The sequence below is a fragment of the Musca autumnalis genome, unplaced genomic scaffold (genome assembly GCF_047663935.1).
Source record: "Musca autumnalis isolate F117 unplaced genomic scaffold, ASM4766393v1 scaffold_5, whole genome shotgun sequence".
NCBI classification, from domain to species: domain Eukaryota; kingdom Metazoa; phylum Arthropoda; class Insecta; order Diptera; family Muscidae; genus Musca; species Musca autumnalis.
Genome location: NW_027412088.1, coordinates 58706553 through 58733224, shown reverse-complemented (window position 1 = coordinate 58733224; position 26672 = coordinate 58706553). Strand labels below are relative to the sequence as shown.

Here is a 26672-nt window from a genome sequence, read left to right as displayed (position 1 = left end):
TATGATCAATTCTGTTACTCCCATCAATAGTTATCTCGGAAGAAGTGGACCGATATGACTTATCTTCGAACATAACTAAATTTGACAAAATATTACGACACCCAAATTTTGAACCAAATTCATTAATTCATTCGAGAGCTATCGTGCGCCCCAGCGACATACATGGCTAAATCAAATTGTCTGAAACGGATTGCGCCCAAACATACTTGGTGTCTAATACCATTATTTCGATGAGGCACAATGTTGGTTGTATCAAAGTGTATATACTAGGGTTATGACTTTTTTACAACCTCATATCCCTGTATCATAGCGTGATGAGTTTTGCCATAAGATTACATAAAATCATAATTATAAGGTGATTCGCTGAAAAAACCTCACGCACAAAAAGATTTTAAAATTTGAATTTATCAAAATTATGGACAATTTTTTGAAGTCACTGTAAGCAGATATACAATTGAAAATAAACTTTAGAGTCACATGAGATAATTAAACATAAAATTCATTTCACACTAATTTTCTTCAATTCTGAGAATCGTAAAAATGTCGTAAACGCTTTTATTTAAAGATATAATTTTTTTAACAAAAAACAAAAAATTTAAAATTTTTTCAAAGTGGTTTGTGCATGACCGTTTTCAATATTTGAATGAAATAAACATTATTATGGGTACCACCGTGGTGCAATGGTATGCACGCCCGCCTTGCACGCAGAAGGTCGGTGGTTCGATTCCCCGGCCAGGCAACATCAAACATTTTTCAACGGTGGCAAAATACCCCTCAGTAATGTTGGCGACATTTCCTGAGCATTTCAGCCTTGAAAAACTTCTCTATAAGTGGTGTCTTAGGACACGCCGTTCGGACTCGGCGATAAACAGTAGGTCCCATATCATTGAGCTTAATATGAATCGGGGTGCACTCATTGATATGAGAGAAGTCTCCCTTGTCCCGTATGGGATGTTGTGGAACAATGTTTTTTGTTGTTTAAACATTATTATAGTTATTAGTAGGCTTATATTTATTCATTCGTGAAACAAAAAATAATTTTTGAAAAAAATGTTTCATTTCATACATTTTTCTAAAAATTATATTTTTAAAATCGATTTGTAGTGATTATTAGGCAAAAGTTCATTCATCCCTGCTACAGGAAATCATTTTTGAGAAAAAATGTCAAAAAGTCATAACCCTAGTATATACCCTCCCTCTTTAGCCTAGACAGTTTTTTAATTTTGTTTGCCCGATTTTGGAAACAAAAGGAAATTTTTCAAAATTCTGACTTTGACAGTTCACAATTTTTTGAAGATTTTAAATTCTGTTTCGCTTAAAGACAAGATTACTAAGTTCACAAATTACCCATAAAAATATACATGCAAATCGCTTTGACATGCAAATCGCTTTTACAAATAAAGGGTTTAGCAGGTAGCCATTTACCATAAAACTATGCAATATTTTACAGCAACAAATATTTCAAAAGCAGAGTTTTTTGGAAAAAATAAACATGAAAATTAGTTTTTTTTGGTCTGCACAACTAGGAGCTATCCCTAGAAGAATGGACCGATTGATTATTATTGGAACTATTGGTCTGTTTCACTAAAAATTCGAATCGTCTTAGAGAAAAAGCCCCTATATCTGGAAAAATATTACGATGTACAAAGTTTGAACCAACTCGGTTGATCTATTCGAGAATTATCGTGCACATCAACCAGTTAGACAGAAAGGCGGACGGTAGTGTTATGTCGTCTCCAAATTGTCTAAAACGGATTTCTTCCACACAAACTTGGGGTTTTAGATTATTTCGATGAGGTATCAAAGTGTATGTACTTGCGGAGAGCCCGCCTAATGGCTTAGAGTATAAAAATCATCATTATTTTAGTATTATTTAACCAAAAAAAATCTGTATGTACGTACATACAAATTTGTACAAGTATATATGTACATATATATAAAAAATAAACTATAAATAAATAATTAAAAAATACATAAATTATGTGTGAGTGCGAGAGTGAACAAAATGAATAGAAACATTTTCAAACGTGTTATTTGACCTTGAATTTTCAAATATGTGGTATGGGAGGAAAAAAAAATAAACACAAAAGCCAACGACTGTAGTCGTGAAAGCGTTCACCAGCAGGCTGGCTATTGTGACATGGTGACGATGATGACGACGACTTCACTAATGATGAGGTGTGGAAAGAGGGATCTGGTTGAATGAGAACTGGCTACTGTGATTTATTTAAGGCCAATAAACTAATGACGGCCGAAACCAACCAAAAATAGTTTATAACGTAGAATCAAAACAAAGTGAAATTACGTCATGATTTTAATGGGACTAAGTGGTAATGAAAACCTCAATAAAGAGAATAGCTGATAAAGCTAACAAAGTGAACTTCTAAACAACGTTTAAACACAATTTTGAAACAAGAATTTCACTAATCCGCTCCCACAACATGTGAAGTTATGTTAGCAAAACATATCCCATTAAAAGTGTAAACAATTCAAAACAAAATCCACAATGTATGACATCATACATAATTATGGATTAGAGGAGTGCGCAGGTATACAATTCTATAAGAATGTGGTGAATTTAAATAGTCGATTATTGTGGTTGGTACAGTGTAAACAAAAACAAACCTTATTGTGATTCAAGCTTTTTGTTGATTCATTTCAAATTGCTTTGAAAGCACGAGAAAAACAAAAAAAAAAAAAAAACTGTTAATAAACGCCAAACTAAAGTCGCGCCAAATGAAGGCTTGTACTGAGAAAAAGTGTGGTTGTTGCTTATCACCAACAACAACCGGCAGTTTTTCTTTATCGTTATTTGATTTGAAAAATAAAACGACACCTAAGCATGCTAAATTGGGTTTCGGTTTGTAATCAAAGGTAACTTATTTCATTTGATTGGCAATTGGGAGGTGGGTGATTTTATGTCACGTCTATAACAAAAATTGGAAAATACATTAAAAAAAAAATTAAAAAAGCATTGTTATGTGAAGGATAGAGTGTGTAGAACATGCTTTATAAGTGTTAGAATTGTTTGATTGTAATCAATGCGGGCTGCCAAGCGATGACGTTATTGCTTACGTTATAACTCTTCCGATAAAAAAGTTTATTTATTTTTTGTCACGACATTAAAAATACACGTTTTTTATTATAAACTAAAAGTTGATAGCTAGCTGAAGTTTTGATTGTTGTTGTTGTTCTGACCATGTGGTGTGCTTGATGTCTCGTTGTTGTCATTTATGAGGTAAACTAGATTTTTTTTGTTTATATTTGAAATTAGTATTGAAATACGAAATTATTACTGTAGCTAAGGTTATGTTTAATATTAACAAAAATAAAAATTGTGTTTTTCGTTCATGAGAAGCTTATGCGTGTATGTACTTGGAAGTAAAATCGTAAAAATGGAGTATGGAAAGTTTCTTAGATAATGTAAACTTTTGAAGATATGGAAGCCAAGTGGCATCCCCACCAATAACAGACAAAATTAAAAATAGAAAGGCTTATTTTTATAGCCTCAGACTTTAGGCTGTGCCTCATCGAAATAATGATCCTAGATCCCTAGTATATTTGGGCGAAAACCGTTTCAGACAATTAGGAGTTGATTTAGTCCTGTCTGTTTGGCTGGTGCGCACGATAACTCTCGAACGGATCAACAGATTCGGTTAAAATTTTTGGTAGCGTAATATTTTGTCAAACTTAGTTTATGTTCGAATATAGGTTATGTCGGTCCATTTATTCCGGTACCTCCCCCACAAAAGTTCACAATTTTTCGCCTAATAGTGCGTATTATTTCTTAGAATGTTTTGGTTCCTGATCGCAAACAAGACAAACACTCTACAAAATGTAAGCAACACCTCTTTGTATCTGTCATTACCACACTCCACATGACAAAAGTCCATTCATCCATTTTTATACCCTCAGCATTTATGCTAACGAGGGTATATACACTTTCATACGGGCAAAATGTGCCTCATCGAAATGATGGTTTTAGACCCCAAGTATGTTTGGACGAAATGTGTTTCAGACAATTTGGAGTTGATTTAGTCCTGTCTGTTGCTGTGCGCACGATAACTCTCGAACGGATCAACAGATTCGGTCCAAAATTTGGCTTTCGCAATATTTTGTCCAAACTTAGTTTAAGTTCGTAGATGGGTTATATCGGTCCACTCCTTCCGGTACCTCCCCCACATAAGTTCGGAAATGTTCGTAAATTTTGTGCGCACGATAACTCTTAAAGGAAGTAACAGATTTGGTCCATACTTTGCACATCGTGAAATTTCTACCAGACTTAGATGAGATTCCAATATGGACTCAATCGGTCCACTCCTTCGGGTACCTCACACACAAAATTTCGGAAAAGTTCAGTTTAGGACCTGCTTTCGAATCGCTTTGATTTTTGTTGTAGCAACTTTTATTCCCTGCCCCAATACGACGCTATAAGTTTCATCGGGGGCAATTCCATACTTCCTGAGAAAATAGCCATAAAGTTACAAAAAACCCCCTATGACACCGTGTGTAGTGGTTGGAGCGCAAGATAACTCCCGAACGGATCTTCCGATTTGGACCAAAATTTGGCTTTCGCAATATTTTGTCAAAACTTAGTTTAAGTTCGAAGTTGGATTATATCGGTCCACTCCTTCCGGTACCTCACCCACAAAAGTTCGAAAATGTTCGCAAGATTTGTGCCCACGATACTCTTGAAGGGAGTAACCGATTTGGTCCATACTTTGCACATCGTACAACTTCTACCAGACTTAGATGAGGTTCCAATATGGACTCAATCGGTAAACTCCTTCGGGTACCTCCCACACAAAATTTCGGAAATGTTCACTTTAGGACCTGCTCTCGAATCGCCTTGGTTTTTGTTGTAGCAACTTGTATTCACTGTCCCCCTTACGAAGGTACAAGTTTCATCAGGGGCAAGTCCATACTTCCTGAGAAAATAGCCTGAAAGTTCAAAAAACCCCCACACAAAATTTCGGATAAGTTCACTTTAAGACCTGCTATCGAATCACTGCCTGCCTCAATTACGATGGTAAACGTTTTTTTTTTTTTTTCAGGGGCAAGTCCATACTTCTAGAGAAAACAGCCCGAAGGTTGTAAAAACCCCCTATGGCACCCCCATGGCCTATGTAGGTCCATTCCTTCAAGTACCTCCTCCGCAAAACTTTTGAACTTTAATCCTAATCAACATTTTTCTCGGTTCATACGCCCAAAATTTTGAAACCCCCTAAATACATAAGTTTTTTGGGGAAAACTGTTTCAATTTACACAGGCTGAGGGTATATCTCTGTCGGCACAGCCGACTGATACATTTTTACTTGTTCAGGGTTCGTTATCCACGGTTCTAACGTTGTGTAACTTATTCGTACGGCGAAGCTCATCACGCTCATTCACGAATTCGGTCGGAAATAAGGCAGTATTTCAGGCATTTGACCCTACTTCCTGAGATAATGACCCCAAAGCTCCAAAAAGATAACCCACCCTCGAAGCGAAAAACCGATTTGGTCCAAACGTTGTGCATCGTATTATTTCTTACAGCCTCGGATTATGTCCGAATATTGACTACCTCGGACTTCTTTTTCGGGCACCTCCCACACAAAGTTTGGAAAGAGTGCAGCTTAAGGAATTTTTTGGGATAGTTTTTTTTTTAAATTTTTGGCAACATGTTGTGTATGCGCCCCTAGTTAAGATGGTACAATTTTTTCGGGGCAAGTCCATACTACCTGAGAAATTGGCCCAGAAAATCAAAAAAAAACCCCTTAGACCTCAGAAATATTGGTTTCACTTCTTTTCTTTAGATCCGAGGCTGAGGGTATATCTATGTTGGCACATCTGACTCATACTTTCTTACTTGCTGTAGTCGGTAAGGATCCATCACATATGACAGAGAAGGAACTCCGGGAGATCAAGCCGAAGCTCTAACATAAAAGGAACTTAAAGAAATACGACCTAATACGACGATTATTTCGAAAATGTCGGCATTAAAGCAATCACTTAAACAGACTGTAATGTTAATGATATGTACGAGACACGAGGCTCGTCAGTGTTGAAAGACGTTCCTTCGGAATCCGCTCGTATAAGCCTAATCTCACGGCCAACAAAAATTTAAATGCGCAGCAAAATTGCTGCTTTTGAGTCTCCCAGCGAGTTAATCGCATAAAGGCTCCATACCAAGGAGACCTGTTGCTCTGTGCGTCGAATCATTCGTTTCATTTCCCTCCTGAAACTTTACATGACAGGTCATCATTTCATCATTTGTATCGATATAATGGTTAGGATTATTCCTACGGAAACACCCAATATGTGTAACGGAAGCAACTTATGCTGACGATCGCGCCATGAATACTACTCAAAATTTCTTGATATTTGGCTTGATCCAGAGGTTCTCTTTTATATCTTTGGACCACTCTTTATAGATCATGAAGATCTTTCCTGAGCGGGGTATCTATCCAAAAGATGACGGTTTGGGTCTTAGCATCCTCAATCCTGCATACTAGAATATTTGTAAATTCTTTCCTGGCACCGCAAAGCTTACCACAGAACGGCCTATAGTCTTATATATGTTTAACAAGGTTTCTTTATCTGCTTTCTAAGTGCTGCCTGCTTGGGACCTGAGGCCCAACTCGGTTAATGTGAATGGAATTCCTTCAAGTTCAAGCACTTTGGATGATTTGCACCTCAGATAATATCTGCAAACCATCGTAGAATGTTTTGGGGCCCTGATCGCAAAGAAAGCACTCCACAAAATGTAAACAAAATTACCCCCGCATCACATCTTTGTATCTGTCACTACCACTCTCCGTTAAACATGACAAAAGTTCCTTCATCCTTTTTTTCAGGAGTCGTTGTCCACAATATATAACAAAGGTTCTACGGTTTAGGAACGCTAAATCATCCAAAGCGTTGGGCCCTGATGGAATCTTCATGGTAATGCTAAAACAGCATGATGCCCCGGGAGTGGAGAATCTCACTAAAGTTTTCAACTTGTCGCTTGCCACCCTTATTGTTCCCGAAGGCTGGAAAATGTGCATAGACCCTTGAGGCCTTAGTCCTCCCCAGCGTTAAAAATAGTTATCCAGTTGCCGATCATCAGCATGACAACAGCGCTGCACGCCATATCCACACATATTTGTCGAGGACTCAACCAGAGACCGCCTTGTGATACCGCTTGATTTATCAAAAGCTTGACTTATCCACGCTGTTTGAGGGCATTAAGAAGACAACCCTCCGGCCAAGCTTGAAAGTTGGGCAATCAGTCGTACGTGGAATTCAGAAACACGAAGTCCAAACCCCGTAGAGTGAAACAGGGAGTTCCCCAACGTGGAGTGATGTCTCCAGCACATCTTAACCTTTACCTCTCCTGTATTCCGTCCCCTCCAAACGGCATTGTGATCGTAACGTATGCGTGAGGTACCTTCCCTAATGACATCTGTGAAAGACTGAACTCCTAACCTTAACCGATCTTACCATCTTTTCCACGCGAGGAATATGCATATATCAGTCACTAAATCTATGGCTACTCTGTTCACCACATGGACCGCTCAGTTTGGAAGAGAGTTGAATGTCGTGCTCGATGGTCGATAGTAGCAGAATTCCGACCACAAACTGCCCCAAAATTCTAGGGGTCAAATTCGACGCTACGCTCACGTCGTCCGCGCAATCTGCAACTATCCGCGAAAAATTGAAATATAGGAACAAGGTCCTCAAGTCCATAGCCGGCAGCACTTGGGGTGCAGATAAAGAAACCTTGTTGACCACATATAACGCGATAGGTGTCTATGGTAAGCTATGCGCCGCCAGTTTGGTCCCCAAATGGTAGAATGATAGAACCATTGAGTGTTGGCTCTGTCTCAATCACTCGCATGCTACATGTGCTGGGATTGATGAAAAAACTGCTGACTCACTCAACCATGATTTTAACGGGCTTAGATGGTGTTGTGTAAAGTGTCGTAATATAGATTTTGAATTTTACAATTTTGCTAAAGACTTATCGACTGAAATAACTGAAATAAATAGGGAAATCTGGAACGCGTATTTACGGATGACCCGCTTTAATGGGATTTTTGAAAAATATCCAAACTTAGATGATTTTTCTTCATCACCAGCCACATCTGCACCGAAACGTAAAAGGTCAAATAAGAAAACTTCAAATAAAGCGAAGCTTCCTAATACACCTAGCGTTTCAGGTGGCACTGTTTTCTCACCGCTTATATCTGCTAATCCTGTTACAGAATATGGGGGGTCGAAAACTGATGCTACCATTGTGCCGGACCCAGCTCTGCGAACCCCGGCTACTAACACAGATATTGTCATGGGCTCTGTTAACCCTTTGAGTGCAGCGAGTAATTCTACTCCAACTCTAAGGAGTAAGAAAGCCCAAAAAGATTCCACATCTCAACCAAATCATGGGAGCACTTCTGCTTCCTCTAACAGGGATGTTGAGTCCAGACATCCTGAGTTAGATCAGCCAACATCGGTTGCTGCAGTTGAAGTTCCCGAGGGCTCTGCTAATCCTTTTAGTGTAGCGAGTGTACGCACTCCAACTTTAAGGAATAAAAAAGCCCTAAAAAATCCTTCATCATCTACCAATGTAGCGAGTTCATCGACTCCCACTGTTAGAAATGTAGAATTTGGTGAGACTTCTACAAACGCACCAACTCTCGCATCTGCTCCGTCACAAACCCCGCGAATCTCCCAAAGACCGTTGTTAATGGCTCAGCCCATGAAAGCTGTTTTTGCTGCCAGGTTCGCACCAGTTGTAACGGCTGATGACATAAATTACTATATCAAATCTAAAATAAATGGAGATTATTTCCTGAAAACTTATAAATTAAAACAGCGCTACTCAGAGAATAGATCGTCATTCAAAATTATTGTACCTCAGAACATATTTGATCAGATATTATCGATAGATTTTTGGCCTCCTCAAGCATTTATAAAAGAATTTGTTGAAAAATCAGACAACTTAGCTCACTTACCTCATAGACCAGAGTCGACTCCAAAAAACTAAATAATTCTATTTCAATTTGCTATCAGAACGTTAGGGGACTAAATACAAAATTGTCTCGACTGTTCACTGATAGTTTCGATTTCGAGTTTCAAATTATAGTACTCTCAGAAACTTGGTTGAAACCTTCTGTTTTAAATAGCGAAATATTATGCTCAAGATATCAAATTTTTAGAAAAGATCGAATCATTAAAAAAGGTGGCGGTGTTCTAATTGCAGTCGATTCCAAATACCCATCTAATATTATTACATTAAATGACCTATATGACATCGAGTTCATAGGAGTCTGTATTGAATTTGTCAAGTTTAAATTATTTGTTACCTGTTCATATATACCTCCTGCATCTGACCACAATCTGTATTTTCAACATTTATCTGCAATAAACTCAATAGCCTCGAGAATGTGTGATACTGATAAAATTCTAATACTAGGAGACTTTAACTTGCCGTCAATTAAGTGGCTTTCGCTTGAGAACTCTGATGGTATGACACCATTGACCCCAAGTGAGAATACGAACCAGCTCTCTTTTGATGTTGTAACTCGCTTCTCGGAAATAAATATGTATCAAATAAATAATGTAATAAATAAGTATGGTAAGATACTGGACTTAGTATTTGTGAATAATACTCTAAATTTTGAAATTTCGAGAATTCATCCTGTATCTATTCCTGAAGATTACCATCATCCCACACTTTGTATACAGTTGATTTATAACTCCCCAATTTCAACACCACTAACCACTAGAACATTCAAATCTGTTTTCAACTTTAAGAAAACTAACTTTCAAAAACTGAATCTTCTCATTACTTCCACAGAATGGGCCTCTTTGTTTCACTGTAATAATCAATTTGACCTTGAACAGGCTGTTAATAAATTTTATGACGTACTGAATAATTTTCTTAATGAATGTGTACCAAAAGTTAAAATAAATTCTTCTAATAAATTGCCGTGGATTACTTCCGAATTGTCCGCTCTAAAAAACTCTAAAAATAGACTTTTCAAAAAATTTAAAAAGTCGGGATCTACTATAGATTATTCAAATTATTCCATTGCCAGATCAAAGTACAACATTGAATCTCACAGGTCATATAAAATGTACATTGATAAAATTAAGATAAATATTAAATCCGATCCAAAATCGTTTTATGATTTTGTTAATTTAAAAAGAAAAAGTACCCGTAGACCTCATTTAATAAAATATAATAATAATGAATTCGTAGGCGATCGTGATATCGCTGAATGTTTTGCTAATTTCTTTGCTTCAACATATTCGTATAGCAATAGTTTCTTGGATACTCAATATCCATATCAGTTACCTAACATGGATAACCTTAGTATGCCGTTTCTCAGAACTGAAGACATTTCAAAGGGTTTATGCTGCCTTAAACCTATAAAAAGTCCAGGTCCTGATGGCATACCTAGTATAATACTTAAAAATTGCCATAATTCCTTATCTACACCATTAACTTTTCTTTTTAATTATTCCCTGAAATTTGGTTATTTCCCAACATTTTGGAAAAAATCTTACTTGGTACCTCTTCATAAATCTGGCAGCTTATCCGACGTATCCAATTATAGAGGAATTGCAAAACTGAGTGCAATTCCGAAGTTATTTGAAAAACTCATCACGGATGTAATCTCTTACAAAGTACATCATATTTTAAGCCCTTATCAGCATGGTTTCCGCAGTGGCTTATCCACCGTTACGAACCTAGTTCAATATACCTCAAAGGTCATTAAAGGATTTACTCAGCAGAAGCAAACTGACACAATCTATACTGATTTCAGTAAAGCGTTCGATAGAGTCAATCATAAATTATTAATATACAAATTAAACCGAATCGGTTTCAGTAAAATCCTATTATCTTGGATCTCGTCTTACTTGCAAGGCAGGTCACAAGTTGTTTTATTTGAGGATTGTCATTCCAAATCAATAAATGTACCATCAGGTGTTCCTCAAGGGAGTCATCTGGGCCCTGTCTTGTTTTTATTATTCGTTAATGATTTACCGTTGTCAATAAAAAATTCTGAACTACTTATGTATGCAGATGATGTTAAAATTTTTATAACACACAAGTCTGTAGAATATTTACAATTACTGCAGGAGGATTTAAATAGATTCTCCCGGTGGTGCGCTATTAATAACATGGATTTAAATTTAAAGAAATGTAAACATATGTGTTTCTCTAGAACCTCACCTCTAACATATGATTTCCGGATAAATGAATCTACTCTAATATCTGTGGATTCCTTTGTTGATCTAGGTGTCCTATTGGACCCCAAACTAAATTTCAATAATCATATTATAACAATGGTTAATAAAGCAAATGGAGTTTTAGGATTCTTTAAGCGTTGGTCAAAGGAATTTTCTGATCCCTATGTCACCAAGCAATTATTTGTCTCACTTGTCAGACCTATACTTGAATATGGTTCTGTTGTATGGGATCCCTATTATTCGAAATATTCTGATAAAATTGAATCTGTGCAAAAACAATTCTTACTTTTTGCTTTAAGAGGCTTTCATTGGAATAGTGATTTCATCTTGCCCTCATATACGAGCAGGCTTAAGTTAATCAGATTACCAACATTAAAAAGTAGACGTGTAATGTTCAATACAATTATGGTACAAAAAATTTTGAATGGCAATATACTTTCAGATTTCCTTATTTCTTCAATCAAAATAAATGTTCCTATCAGATTCAGTAGATATTATCGTTTCTGTAACACTGATTCTCATCGCACTAATTATGCACTAAGCGAACCTGTCTGCAGAATGTGTGATGAATTTAATTCTTTATATTTTATTGTAGATTTTGGTGTAGATATCAATATTATCAAGTCTAGAATAATTTCATATCTTAATACTTAGAATATACCTAACATTATAAAATATACTAGCTGTTAAAGAATTTTCTGTAGCTGGTATCCAATGCCATCTTTTTATCCCGTCATGCTCCGGATCATGACGTGTACGCGATCCCTACGTAATGGGGAGGTCGCCCCCACGGTTCGGAAGGGGTGGGAAAGTGTGGCGTTGGGAACGTTCGAAAAAAAAAAAGAAAAAAAAAAAAAAAAAAAAAAAAAAGCCCGGCACACCCAGGCACATCAGGAGGAGGCTATCCACGTTCTAGAGGAAGAGGTCCAGCGATACAGGAGAGAACAGGCATGTCAAGCAGGTTTAAATAGCACGGCCGTCATAAGCAAATATAGTGTGAATAAAGTCCTGGAAGTACATCCCCCATCTATCCCAAATGAGGAGCGTCAGCTGCAACGACAAATCGGAGTAGTTTCGGCTCAACTACGCTCGGGATATTGCAGTCGAATGAATTCTTATAGGGCAACGATCGATCGCATCGTGCAAAACATCTGCCCAGCACAACACACTGTACTTTTTCAACTGCGCTACCAAACCTACTCATCTAACTTCAGCAGATCTCTGGTTACGTCCCATAGAAGCAGCCACTTTCCTGGAACTGGTGTAACGTGACAAAATGATCACGAACATAATACCAACATCATTACGTCCCCACTATAAAACAACTCAATGCCATCCACACTGATAAAACACCTGACGCTACTATGGAAACGATGCGTTATAATGCAATGTAATAAATCACCAGCATGACAACAACGGAATACTTCTCAATCGCTTTGTGCAACCGTTCACTTAAGTATTTCAGTTTGTGAAGGGACTGGGAGGCTTGCTACCGCAGGGAGCCAGCCATACGGGCTTGAGTACAGTTGTTGTGTTCGTAGTCCGCCAACCGACACGAGAGTGTTAAGAGGTTCGGAAGTATTTTTGAGAGCTACCTCTTTGCGCGGTGGCTAATACATTCACTCCACCTTCGGGTGTTGTTCCACTCCACCTTCGGGTGTTGTTCCACTCCACCTTCGGGTGTTATTCCACTCCACCTTCGGGTGTTGTTCCACTCCACTTTCGGGTGTTGTTCCACTCCACCTTCGGGTGTTGTTCCACTCCACCTTCGGGTGTTGTTCCACTCCACCTTCGGGTGTTGTTCCACTAGTCAGTACTCGTAGAATACCGTAGAGGCTAACTTAGAACTAACATTAACGAACGACAACCCGAACAGCCGAGCCGAGTGCAGAATCACCGAGTAGCCGAACACCGAATCCCCGGGTGGCCGAACATCAACAACACGAATCACCGAGTTCCGGATTATCTTCAAATCGTCTACTACCGAACAACGAATCATCGAGTTCCCGATTATCTTCAAATCGCCTACAACCGAACAGCGAATCACCGAGTTCCCGATTATCTTCAGATCGCCTACTACCGAACGGCGAATCACCGAGTTGCCGATAATCATCAAACCATTTACTGAATCCAAGTATCCTTCTTATCGTATTAAAACATCAGTAGATTATAAATTAGTTTTACATCAATAAATATCCGATTTAACCCCCCAGGAAAGGGAGATTACTCGCCTTATTATTCCGTAAGGTTTAGTGGGCCCTTATGCCCAGCCCACGGCAAAACCACCTTACACTGGAGATAGACCCAGAGCCAGATTAAGCAGAAGAACGAACACACAAACCTACAATAATAAACACTGTAACAACAACCAACGTTTATAATGTTGTAGAACTTATACGTACGATGTAGCTCATCAAAGTGACAGATTGCCAAGTGACAGGAAACTACCCTTGGCCATGCGAAATATCGAGTTTCAAAGTTAAGTCATTTTTCAGGCGAGAGAGATGACATGGGGAACCTTACTCACGGCAAAAAATGATAATGTATAAATATTTTTACCTGGTCATTACCAAAAACGGAATACCACGAGTTTTTGACTTCCAAAAGCTAGCTAATGTTAGAATATTCACCTCATTACCAGATATTTGCACAAATACTGGTGGTGTTAAGGGCTGCGTCTGTGATTGCTGGCGAAAAGACTGCGGTGGGGTTTCATGCAACGTTGATCCTGGTATGTACCTATCAATTTTTTATGCATTTGTTCGCCAGTGGTATGACTTCACTGCACAATATGACTACAAACAACTTTGATTTAAAAATCTTAATCCAAAAACAGGTATGTATTTTGTCATCAGAAAATCTCATAATTTGTCATTGCTCAATGTGCTTCCAACAAATCATTTTACTACTCATTCTTTAAATTTAAAATTTATGAATTTATTTTTTCTCAAAATAATAAAAAAATACTCACCGAACATTTGCTAATTGTGATGTTGGTTTTTTCTTGTGATGTGTGTGTGGCTCATCCCCAATGTGATCACAGTTTTCGTGGTCACAACTGGAACGTAAAAATGGTGTTTTTGATCGAGACCTACGTCTCGTTTCTATAGTATATTCGCTCATGTCTTTCCAGATGTAATAACCACCAGACTATAATGTGGGGCAAACACTTTGATTGAATGTTCGCTTATTTTACGTTAGCCAAATGAAATCTGTAAATGAAAAAGCAAAGAATAAGATACAACAAAATCCAACTAACCATAAAAAAATGTAAACAAATTACGTTACTATGTGTAGTGATGTAAATATGTAAAGTAAACATTGTGAACAAGCTAAATGATGAAGATGAATATAAACAACATATTGTGGAAAATATGAATAGTGTGAAATTTGGGTGTAATAGCTGGTTGGTATGCAGACCAAGACCTTGGCAAGATGGAAAAAGTATAGCACAATATATAGTCGTAGGAAATTATTGATGTGTATGTGTGTTATGTTGTAACTATGAAATATCAACAGAACACCCAAAAATTGTTTAAATATTAGCTGAAAAGCTTCCGTCTTGTCAAAGTGACTAAAACGTATAAAAAATTAGGGGGCAAGAGACTTATTTCCTTCAACGCAGTGTTGATTTAAATTCAACATACTTATTTCAATTAGCATTGATTTTTCTTAATCAGTCCTATAGGTTCAAAAACCACATGGAGCTTATTAGCAATAATTAAAAAATACATTGATGGCCATATTAGAAGTACTTATAAAATACTCTCCAGTGAAGATGTTACAAACAAGGCAACCAAATACACAATTGCCACATGCTCTCTGCCGGTCTTACAGCCAGCCAATCATTCAGAGCAAGCTAAACAAATAAAAAACAAAATCACCATCTTGTGTCTATTTGATTTGCTAGCTCCAAAACAACGAAACCTCACAGTTATAGTTTATTAATGGAAATCAAACAATTTTTTAAGTACGAAGGTCGATAACGGCAAATAAACTCCAATGCCTGACTTATTCGCACATTTAAATATTTTTTCTTTTTTATTGAAGAAACCAATTGATACTGTTGATCGCACACATGTACGAGTACATTAAAATGTTTCCCGCCCAAATGTTTTTCAACACATTGCTTCTTCCAAAGTAGTCCCATCTGTATTGGGAGCTGTTTTATGATTCATGCGTTTCTGTTGCTGTCCCTCTTCTTGTTTGCTGAATTTCCATTACTTTTATCAATTCCATAAAATGCGCTGTTTGCCGGACATTAAACACAAAAAGACAGAAAAACAAAAACTGAAATTCCCGCCATTTACTAATATTGCTACTCAATCTTATTGTAAATATGCTTGGATTAATCGAACTTAGGGGGCAAATGGAAATTATAAAGGGAATGTTTTGTATAAAGTTATAATAATGTCATGAACAAATTACCATAAATGGTAATTTAAAAAAATATATACATATATAAATAAATGGTCTATAGAAGCCCCATTTCTTTCAGATAGGGTCTATAGAAAGACCCTTTCTGTCAGAAATGGTCTATAGAAGCGCACTTTCTACAGAAGCACCCTTTCTTTCAGAAATGGTCTTTAGAAGCGCACTTTCTACAGAAGCACCCTTTCTTTCAGAAATGGTCTATAGAAGCACCCTTTCTTTCAGAAAGGGTCTATAGAAGCACCCTTTTTTCAGAAAGGGTCTATAGAAGCACACTTTCTTTCAGAAAGTCTCTATAGAAGCACCCTTTTTTCAGAAAGGGTCTATAGAAGCACCCTTTCTTTCGGAAAGGCTCTATAGAAGCACCCTTTCTTTCAGAAAGTCTCTATAGAAGCACCCTTTCTTTCAGAAAGTCTCTATAGAAGCACCATTTCTTTCAGAAAGTCACTATAGAAGCACCCTTTCTTTCAAAAAGGATCTACAGAAGCACCCTTTCTTTCAGGAATGTCTATAGAAGCACCCTTTCTTTCAGGAATGTCTATAGAAGCACACTTTCTTTCAGAAAGTCTCTATAGAAGCACATTTTCTTTCAGAAAGTCTCTATAGAAGCACATTTTCTTTGAGAAAGGGTCTATAGAAGCACCCTTTCTTTCAGAAAGGGTCTATAGAAGCACCCTTTCTTTCGGAAAGGTTCTATAGAAGCACCCTTTCTTTCAGAAAGTCTCCATAGAAGAACACTTTCTTTGAGGAAGGGTCTATAGAAGCACCCTTTCTTTCAGAAAGGGTCTATAGAAGCACCCTTTCTTTCAGAAAGTCTCTATAGAAGCACACTTTCTTTGAGAAAGTCTCTATAGAAGCACACTTTCTTTGAGAAAGGGTCTGTAGAAGCACACTTTCTTTCAGAAAGTCTCTATAGAAGCACACTTTCTTTGAGTAAGGGTCTATAGAAGCACCCTTTCTTTCAGAAAGGGTCTATAGAAGCACCCTTTCTTTCAGAAAGTCTCTATAGAAGCACACTTTCTTTGAGAAAGGGTCTATAGAAGCACCCTTTCTTTCAGAAAGGGTCTATAGAAGCACCCTTTCTTTTCGAAAGATTCTACAGAAGCACCCTTTCTTTTCGAAAGGATCTACAGAAGCACCCTTTCTTTTCGAAAGGATCTACAGAAGCACCCTTTCTTTTCGAAAGGATCTACAGAAGCACCCTTTCTTTTCGAAAGGATCTACAGAAGCACCCTTTCTTTTCGAAAGGATCTAAAGAAGCACCCTTTCTTTTCGAAAGGATCTACAGAAGCACCCTTTCTTTTCGAAAGGATCTACAGAAGCACCCTTTCTTTTCGAAAGGATCTACAGAAGCACCCTTTCTTTTCGAAAGGATCTACAGAAGCACCCTTTCTTTTCGAAAGGATCTACAGAAGCACCCTTTCTTTTCGAAAGGATCTACAGAAGCACCCTTTCTTTTCGAAAGGATCTACAGAAGCACCCTTTCTTTTCGAAAGGATCTACAGAAGCACCCTTTCTTTTCGAAAGGATCTACAGAAGCACCCTTTCTTTTCGAAAGGATCTACAGAAGCACCCTTTCTTTTCGAAAGGATCTACAGAAGCACCCTTTCTTTTCGAAAGGATCTACAGAAGCACCCTTTCTTTTCGAAAGGATCTACAGAAGCACCCTTTCTTTTCGAAAGGATCTACAGAAGCACCCTTTCTTTTCGAAAGGATCTACAGAAGCACCCTTTCTTTTCGAAAGGATCTACAGAAGCACCCTTTCTTTTCGAAAGGATCTACAGAAGCACCCTTTCTTTTCGAAAGGATCTACAGAAGCACCCTTTCTTTTCGAAAGGATCTACAGAAGCACCCTTTCTTTTCGAAAGGATCTACAGAAGCACCCTTTCTTTTCGAAAGGATCTACAGAAGCACCCTTTCTTTTCGAAAGGATCTACAGAAGCACCCTTTCTTTTCGAAAGGATCTACAGAAGCACCCTTTCTTTTCGAAAGGATCTACAGAAGCACCCTTTCTTTTCGAAAGGATCTACAGAATCACCCTTTCTTTTCGAAAGGATCTACAGAAGCATCCTTTCTTTTCGAAAGGATCTACAGAAGCACCCTTTCTTTTCGAAAGGATCTACAGAAGCACCCTTTCTTTTCGAAAGGATCTACAGAAGCACCCTTTCTTTTCGAAAGGATCTACAGAAGCACCCTTTCTTTTCGAAAGGATCTACAGAAGCACCCTTTCTTTTCGAAAGGATCTAAAGAAGCACCCTTTCTTTTCGAAAGGATCTACAGAAGCACCCTTTCTTTTCGAAAGGATCTACAGAAGCACCCTTTCTTTTCGAAAGGATCTACAGAAGCACCCTTTCTTTTCGAAAGGATCTACAGAAGCACCCTTTCTTTTCGAAAGGATCTACAGAAGCACCCTTTCTTTTCGAAAGGATCTACAGAAGCACCCTTTCTTTTCGAAAGGATCTAAAGAAGCACCCTTTCTTTTCGAAAGGATCTACAGAAGCACCCTTTCTTTTCGAAAGGATCTACAGAAGCACCCTTTCTTTTCGAAAGGATCTACAGAAGCACCCTTTCTTTTCGAAAGGATCTACAGAAGCACCCTTTCTTTTCGAAAGCATCTACAGAAGCACCCTTTCTTTTCGAAAGGATCTACAGAAGCACCCTTTCTTTTCGAAAGGATCTACAGAAGCACCCTTTCTATTCGAAAGGATCTACAGAAGCACCCTTTCTTTTCGAAAGGATCTACAGAAGCACCCTTTCTTTTCGAAAGGATCTACAGAAGCACCCTTTCTTTTCGAAAGGATCTACAGAAGCACCCTTTCTTTTCGAAAGGATCCACCGAAGCACCCTTTCTTTTCGAAAGGATCTACCGAAGCACCCTTTCTTTTCGAAAGGATCTACAGAAGCACCCTTTCTTTTCGAAAGGATCTACAGAAGCACCCTTTCTTTTCGAAAGGATCTACAGAAGCACCCTTTCTTTTCGAAAGGATCTACCGAAGCACCCTTTCTTTTCGAAAGGATCTACCGAAGCACCCTTTCTTTTCGAAAGGATCTACAGAAGCACCCTTTCTTTTCGAAAGGATCTACAGAAGCACCCTTTCTTTTCGAAAGGATCTACAGAAGCACCCTTTCTTTTCGAAAGGATCTACAGAAGCACCCTTTCTTTTCGAAAGGATCTACAGAAGCACCCTTTCTTTTCGAAAGGATCTACAGAAGCATCTTTCTTTTCGAAAGGATCTACAGAAGCACCCTTTTTTTCAGAATGGATCTATAGAAGCACCCTTTCTTTTCGAAAGGATCTACAAAAGCACCCTTTCTTATCGAAAGGATCTACAGAAGCACCCTTTCTTTCCGAAAGGATCTACAGAAGCACCCTTTCTTTTCGAAAGGATCTACAGAAGCATCTTTCTTTTCGAAAGGATCTACAGAAGCACCCTATTTTCAGAATGGATCTATAGAAGCACTCTTTCATTCAGAATGGATCTATAGAAGCACCCTTTCATTCAGAAAGGATCTATAGAAGAACCTTTTCATTCAGAAAGGATCTATAGGAGCACACTTTCTTTCAGAAAGGATCTACCAAAGCACCCTTCTTTTAGAACGGGTCAACAGAAGCACAATTTCTTTCAGGAAGGGTCTGTAAAAACACGCTTTCTTTCAGGAAGGGTCTGTAAAAACACGCTTTCTTTCAGGAAGGGTCTGTAAAAACACGGTTTCTTTCAGAAAGAGTCTATAGAAGCACCCTTTCCTTCAGAAAGGGTATAAAGAACCACCCTTTCCTTCAGAAAGCGTCTATAAAAGCACACTTTCTTTCAGAAAGGGTCTATAAAAGCTCGCTTTTTTCGAAGAGGGTCTATAGAAGCACCCTTTCTTTCGGACAGGGTCTTTAGAAGCACCCTTTCTTTCGGAAAGGTCTATAAAAGCACGCTTTCTTTCAGAAAGGGCCTATAAAAGCGCATTTTCTTTCGGACAGGGTCTATAGGAGCAACCTATCTTTCAGAAAGGGTCTATAGAAGCAACCTTTCTTTCAGAAAGGGTCTATGTAATACCTGAAAGCGGTAGGTATCGGAAGGTAAATGTCGTTTATCTTGGGCCAGACCATCACGATATAATTGTTTCCATCACCAGACCACCCGACTTCATAACTTCCGAACGCCGCACTTTCATCATGAAAAAGCTAATTGAACTGGTATCAGAGAGTCGCCCGATCACTGCTTTAAAGAACTAATCAAATCTTCTAAGGCAGCCGCTCGGAATATATGCAAATACAAATAGGAATTTCCCAGAAGAGTCGGCGGGACTAACAAATGAGCGTAATGAGCTTTATCGAACCGACTGCAGTGACACTAGAGTGAGGGAGCTGACACTAGATGTTAACAGGTTGGTCGGTTAACAGAAGCGGAACTAGTGAGTTATCATCTGAAGATAAGAGATAAGAGAATTGATAGCAACTTTTAAGTCACTATCGAACCTTTGGCAATGTTACACTGCCTGATGGGAAGAGGAGAAAAATGCCTAAAACAAAATTGTTGCCGGAATAAGTGAACTGTGGACAATGCTTAGGTCACTATCCAATCCTGGGAATAAGGAAGATACAGTCTCTGACACTATTGGCCATATTGCACTGATTGCCGAGTACCGGGTAATGACAGGAACTTGCCCAAGATTCTAGGTGTCACATTCGATAGTATGTTCACATTGTTTGCGCTTACCACAACTAACCGCGACAATAAAGCTATGTTCTCGTTGCAGTACTTGGTCCGTTACCGTGAAAGAAATCCTAATCACCATATGGTGGATAGATCTCTCAACTATGCATGTCAGGAGGGATGTTCACGATCTACAGAGCGATGTCACGGTGCGCTTTAACTATCCTTAAATTAAAAGTGCTTACACCTGGAAAGTTTTTGCGGATTCTGAAACTACAATGTTCATAGATGAGAAAAATAAAAAAAAAAAAAAAACAAAAAAATCGCCGGAGAGATGTATAAATAAATCGCTTTTTCTAGGGCTTTTTTAAGTTTTCAGGATTTTTCTTGGAAAAAATACCGCAAAAGCCAAATTCAACATTAAATTAATGTAAACATCTCATAAAATTTTATAGTTATGCAAGTTTCTATTTTCTTTATCGAGCAATGAAAATTTAGCACAACCCAAATAATTAAAATAGACACCGAGACAAAATTGAAGCAAAAAATACAAACATTTTTCATGTGTAAACATTGAGATGTGCAAAAATATACCAAGGCAAACAGTTCTTAAAAAGAAAACAAACATGAACAACCCATATACAAAATTCACTGCAGGGATCACCTAAAGAAAAACACTTAGGCGGCATTTAGCCAAAAAATTAAAAACAAAAAGAAAACTAAATCAAAACATGGGAATGGGAACAAATTGGGCTCAAGCGTATTTATGTTGACTTAGAACCTTAAAAAAATCAACAAAAAATATTTAAAAACCCAAACTATAACATCAAAATAAGAACAATCTCTAGACTAAATATAGACTTAAGAACATACATATAACGGATTGATGAACATACAAAAGTTTCAGACGTATTGATGTGTTTATACGACGAAAAATGTACAAATGTGGAGGAGATATGAATGTAGATGTCTTGGTATTTGCAAATGTTGAGACAACAGCAACATTATTCCTCACCAGATTAGTCAGCCAAATGAGAATCTACAAAAGCGTTTTTTGTATTTTGTTTTTGCCTTTTCGAATTCACAAACGTTTTGTTCTCGTGAAAAAAGTCACACGATGCGAGAAACAGACTAGCAAAACATAAATATTTTTTATATGCACGACAACAACAACTGTACTTGAAGAAAAATGTTCAATATGAAATAAAAATGAATATAAATTTTGTAAAATTACTGAAGGTTATAACGGAGGAAAACAAATTCACAAGGTTATTTTATGTTTTTTAATACAGCCGATCATGTGGGTTGTGTTTTTGTTACAAGTCAATAACACCAGGATTTAGGCCAATCATTAGCTTGTTTTTGGAAGGCTATAACAGAACTATCTTCGTTATCTTCTGAACAATACCTGTATGTTCAATACTGACCTACAACTTTCGCTTTTATGACGCATACATGAAATGTTTGGGTATAGCAGTCGGATGTAGCACTGCCGTCTACACCCCGTTGAACTCCAGGTCATAGGCCCAACATAAATCCGCTTTCGGAAGGTCGTAACCGACTGGTCTTGAGCGAATTTAATGCTCATCATGAGTTGTGGCATTCGATCCTCGGCAATGACGAAAGGGGAATAGTGCAGGCTGAGCAAATTGATAGCTCTACGTTTTGCACAGTCAATGAGGACGCCCCTACCACAATTAGTGGAGAGCAACAAACTTCGCTTGCCGCCCTCGTTGTTCCCGAAGTCTGGAATATGGGCAGGGTGGTCCCGCTACTGAAACAATTTCGCTTTTGTCGCCCGTAGCAAAGACTTCCCAGCTTTAGAAATAGCAATTCAGTTGCCGATCATCAGCAGGTATTTCGTATGCAAAACAGCACGACAACAACGCTGCACACCATCTCCACGAATACTAGTTGAGGACTCAAAAGGAACAAGCCGTGAAATAGGAATAGTGTTGATGGCGCTCGACCTATCAATTGCCATTGATACTGTCAAGCTCTCCACACTGTTATAGGACACTGAGCAAACTTACCCACCGGTCAAGTTTTAAACGTTGGATAATCAATTATATGTGACAGTTCTATGGAGGTTATACAAATTCGTGGAGCAATGAAAAAAATGCCAAATTATAGCCTTTTCGATTGGATATAAAGGCCACAAGCTTCAAAAAACCGAACATCGGGACGTACATTCAGGGGGGGTATACGAAGTCGTGGAAGTATACCGACAAGTTTTTGGTGGAAAGTTTTATACCTCCATCGAAGACTAAGTACAAAATTTCAGGCATTTCGGTGGTATAGTGAGGCCAAAAACTTCAAAATACCATAATCGGGAGGGACCGTACCGAAAAATTTTAGATGAAAAGTTTTATACCTCCAACGAAGACTAAATGCCAATCGCACGTAAAATTCAAGCACAAGAAGTCGAAGCCCCGTAGAGTAAAACAGTGGAGCTATACCGACAAATTTCATGTGGAAAGTTTTGTACCCCCAACGAAGACTAAATGCCAAATTTCAGCCATTTCGATTGGATATTGATGTCACCACCTTTAAAATGCCGAAAATCGGGAGGTACAGCAATATGGGGGCTATATGAAGACGTGGACCTATGCCGACAAATTTTTGGTGGAAAGTTTTACACCTCCATCGAAGACTAAGTAACAAATTTCAGGCTTTTCGGTGGTATAGTGAGGTCAAAAATTTCAAAATACCGTTCTATATGAAAACGTGGACATGTACGGAAAAAATTAGATGGAAAGTTTTATACCCCCAACGAAGACTAAATGCAAGTCGTACGTGAAATTCAGGAACATGGAATAAGGTGGGGCAATGTCTTCGGGACAATTTAACCTGTACCTCTGCTGTATCCCACCCCTTACCCACGGAATTGAAATGTAACGTATGCGGATGATGAATGAACGCCTTGAAGTCAGGTACCTTCCCTGATATCATTTGTAAAAGACTTAACTCCTATTTGACTGATCTTATCACAATTTTCCAAGCAAGGAACAGTTAAATATCCGCCACAAAATCTACGCTCACTCTGTTCACCACAGAGGTGAGCACTGTGTTAAATGTCGTTGTCGATGTTAGCAGAATTCCGACCACTAACTAACCCAAAATATTCTAGGGTTCACATTCGATAGCATATTCACGTCGACCGAGCGAGCATTTCACAGGTGTCTGCGTCAAGCTATGATGTAGGAACAAGGTCCTCAAGTACCTAGATGACAACATATAACGCGATAGGCCAGTCTGTGGTAAGCTATGCGGCGCCAGTGAGGATCGTGAATATAGGTGCAACGAGATGGAAAAATATTCACACCTGTAGAATGCCGCCCTGACTGCCACTGGGTGGCTCCTCATATCTTCATTGGACCAGCTACATCAACACAATGTCATGCTTTTGTTGCAGTACTTGCTCGGGCGTTACCTACCGTGAGAGCCATCCTAATCACCCTGGGTAGGAACCCCCCAACGTTACAAGAGAGATCCCTTAAATCAGCAGGCCTATCAAGCAGATTTGAATAAATATTCACACAGATACCATAAATAATTAGAATTCCAAACCACCAGAGTTGTTTTGACTTAACATTGCTTGGGATGGTACAGCCGTCTAAATTGCTATAAAGCAAGGATTGATGACACCGTTCAAAACATCTGCCCAGCATGACGCATAGGCCCGCACAACACTCTGAACCCACCCCATCGAAGCTGCCACATTTCTAGAACTGGTGATAGACCCAGAGCCAGATTAAGCAGAAAAATTAAGTTACAAACATTTCATATGCTGTTCCAACAACAACAGCAAATATGTGTCCTTGGATAAGCAGAACACCCCAGTGTCACATAAAAGTGCTAATAAATACGCTTGAATTACCAAAAAATTGAACCCGTCAACAATGTCGGTGAAACAATTACCCTGGAATAGTTTGTGGCCGGAATTTGTGGTTATAAACAATATACTTGATAGTCCTGTTGCCCACATTTCGTTTCTTTGCCATTGAATTTTTTACCTGACCCTATTTTTGTGACTCTACATTGGCTTAGAAACACCATAAGCTGGGAATTTAAAATATATAACAAATTTACTTTTGATTTTCCCACAAAATATTTGGAATTTTCTTTTGCATCGCAAATTTCCAAAAGATTTCATTTTCCCTCCGTAATATTTTCAATGACATTGGCAACTCTAATGTCTTTCTCCTTTCTACAACAAGCCAAACAACATTCCTTGAACACACATGTTATTAGCATGTTGTCCATGTTGAAATTCTCAAAAGGAACGAAGGAAAAGAAAAAACAAACAAAAGTGCAACAACACCACCATGTAAAATCCAAAGGGGAAATGAAATTTGTACAACAATCTGGAGGTCTGGTGGCGACGACAGTTGTAAAAACAAAACAACTTACATTTTCCAAGCGAATAACATAAACAGATGAAACAGCTATTAGCTGAAACTAGTTTTCCACATTCTTGCATATTTGCTTTGCTATCGTCAAATAGGACAAATGGACGATGGTGGCGGGCGCTGTTGGCTATTAGACAAACATACGGCGCACACACATAATATATAAACGGCAGGCAATGCAACAAACAGGCAAACACAATACGCCAACAAATTCAATCATTTTTTCTTTTAATTACAACAACAACAATGGCTCGACTTCGTATACGAAAAAGAAAAGTGAAGCACTAAAAATGCGGTCATAGATATTTTTTCTAGGAGTTGATAATCACAAATTGATAAAGTTTTAAATACCACTTACTTTCAATATCAATTTATAGCGTGTTTTTTTGAACGTAACACTTATTTTTGTGTAGCACTTTTATTTTTGTATGAAAGTTATTTTCTATTTTATTTGTTTTTTGCACTTGAATTGCGCTTCTTTTACAATTGTTATTTTTGTTTATTCTTTTTTGCTTGTATACACTTTGTGTGGGGCCTTGTTTTTCTACAGAATTTTCCCCCGGTTAGTCATCAACAAATTGTTTCACGAATTATTTCCTTCTTTTTTTGCATATAAAATTGTTTTATTTATTTTACTTTTCTTATTGTAGAACACACGCGCAACTCATACGCTTTGCGAGAGTACAGCAACGTCCGCTCAAATCAATTAAAAATATGCGAATGACAAATGCAAACCGAAAAACATCTCTAGATGTTACAAGTGTTGCCAACCTTCCTACACTTAAAATACAGAGTTGTATTTCGTGTTAAGTATTGACACCACCCGTCTACCGTTAGTGGTTATCGTATCGTAACCTAGTCATACGTGGGAGTAAACTTCCCAGCAAAAAATTTTATAAGAGATAGTTTACACTATCTATCAATATCATATAACACGAAATAAAAACATTCCATATTTACCCACGGAGGCAATGTGGAGACGTAGTTTTTTTACATTTTTGCTGGTGTGGACGCACAAAGTAAATGGCGTAAGGAAAATCTCCAATATTACACACATTAGCGAATATATAACGATGGAAAATTTCATGTCATATGACATTTACATATAGTGTAAACTACCCCTAAGTTGTGCAGTTGGAGTTATGATTTCACAACATCTTTCGATGTAGTCCAATAGATTTATGAAAAATGCACTCCGTTCGATACATTTTATAAGCAGTTGCTGTAGAGATTCCTACATAAAAAAAAACAGTTGGTTGATCCCTACACATTTCTTCAAAAGATAAACAAGAGTGTATACATTTCGAAGAATTTGTTATAAAATAAAGAAATAACAACTTAAGTTGCGAACATTTTTGCGGTAATTCACGAGACGGAAATTTTTAATGGAGTGGAGTTGGAGTCCATCTCAAAAGCTGAACTAGTGATGGGAAGGCAACATATAACAACTTTATGGTTGGTTTACATTCCGCGTCGTTTCGTGATTTCGAAGGCGTTTCGTGATTTCGATCAAGCAAAATTTATCAAGATTTCGCATACAAAAATGAAATCATCTCATTTCGTGATTTCAGCGAAATCAACATCGAAATCACAGTACACATGATATACAATCTTGCTTTTGCGTAAAAAAGTACCAAAAGTTGCAACACTTTTCACGTATCACAATAAACAAGGTAGATGTGCGAATTGCTGCAACAAAAAATTTTAGTATCAAAATTTGTAAACAACGTGAAAAAATATTAAATTACTTTGTTACAATGCTATTTTTCATTGTGTTCCTGTACTTTTTAATGGTAATTTTGAGAATATATATTGAATTGTCAAAAATTTCTCCCCCATACAAATTTGCTAAAAAATACGGGAACGGAAAAATGACGGAAATTGCAAAAACTCCAGCAGAAATGACAAAATCAACGTATCAGCTATAATATAAGATACCAATGCTTACTGCTAGTTTCTACTA

General features: G+C 37.9%; 1 protein-coding gene across 2 annotated transcripts in view; it reads right to left on the bottom strand.

The window, feature by feature from the left end:
* koi (Sad1 and UNC84 domain-containing protein klaroid) overlaps positions 1 to 25467 on the bottom strand; it is a 53328-nt gene extending 27861 nt beyond the window's left edge. The window contains exons 1-2 of one of the 2 annotated variants that reach the window (XM_073988473.1): positions 25068 to 25467; positions 14192 to 14432 (exon numbers count right to left, since the gene is read on the bottom strand). In XM_073988473.1, coding sequence (XP_073844574.1) covers positions 14192 to 14343 — 152 coding nt within the window. In that variant the 5' untranslated portion in view covers positions 14344 to 14432; positions 25068 to 25467. The remainder of the gene's footprint in view (positions 1 to 14191; positions 14433 to 25067) is intronic. The other variant, XM_073988474.1, reaches the window with a different exon arrangement.
* Positions 25468 to 26672: the final 1205 nt, after the last annotated feature.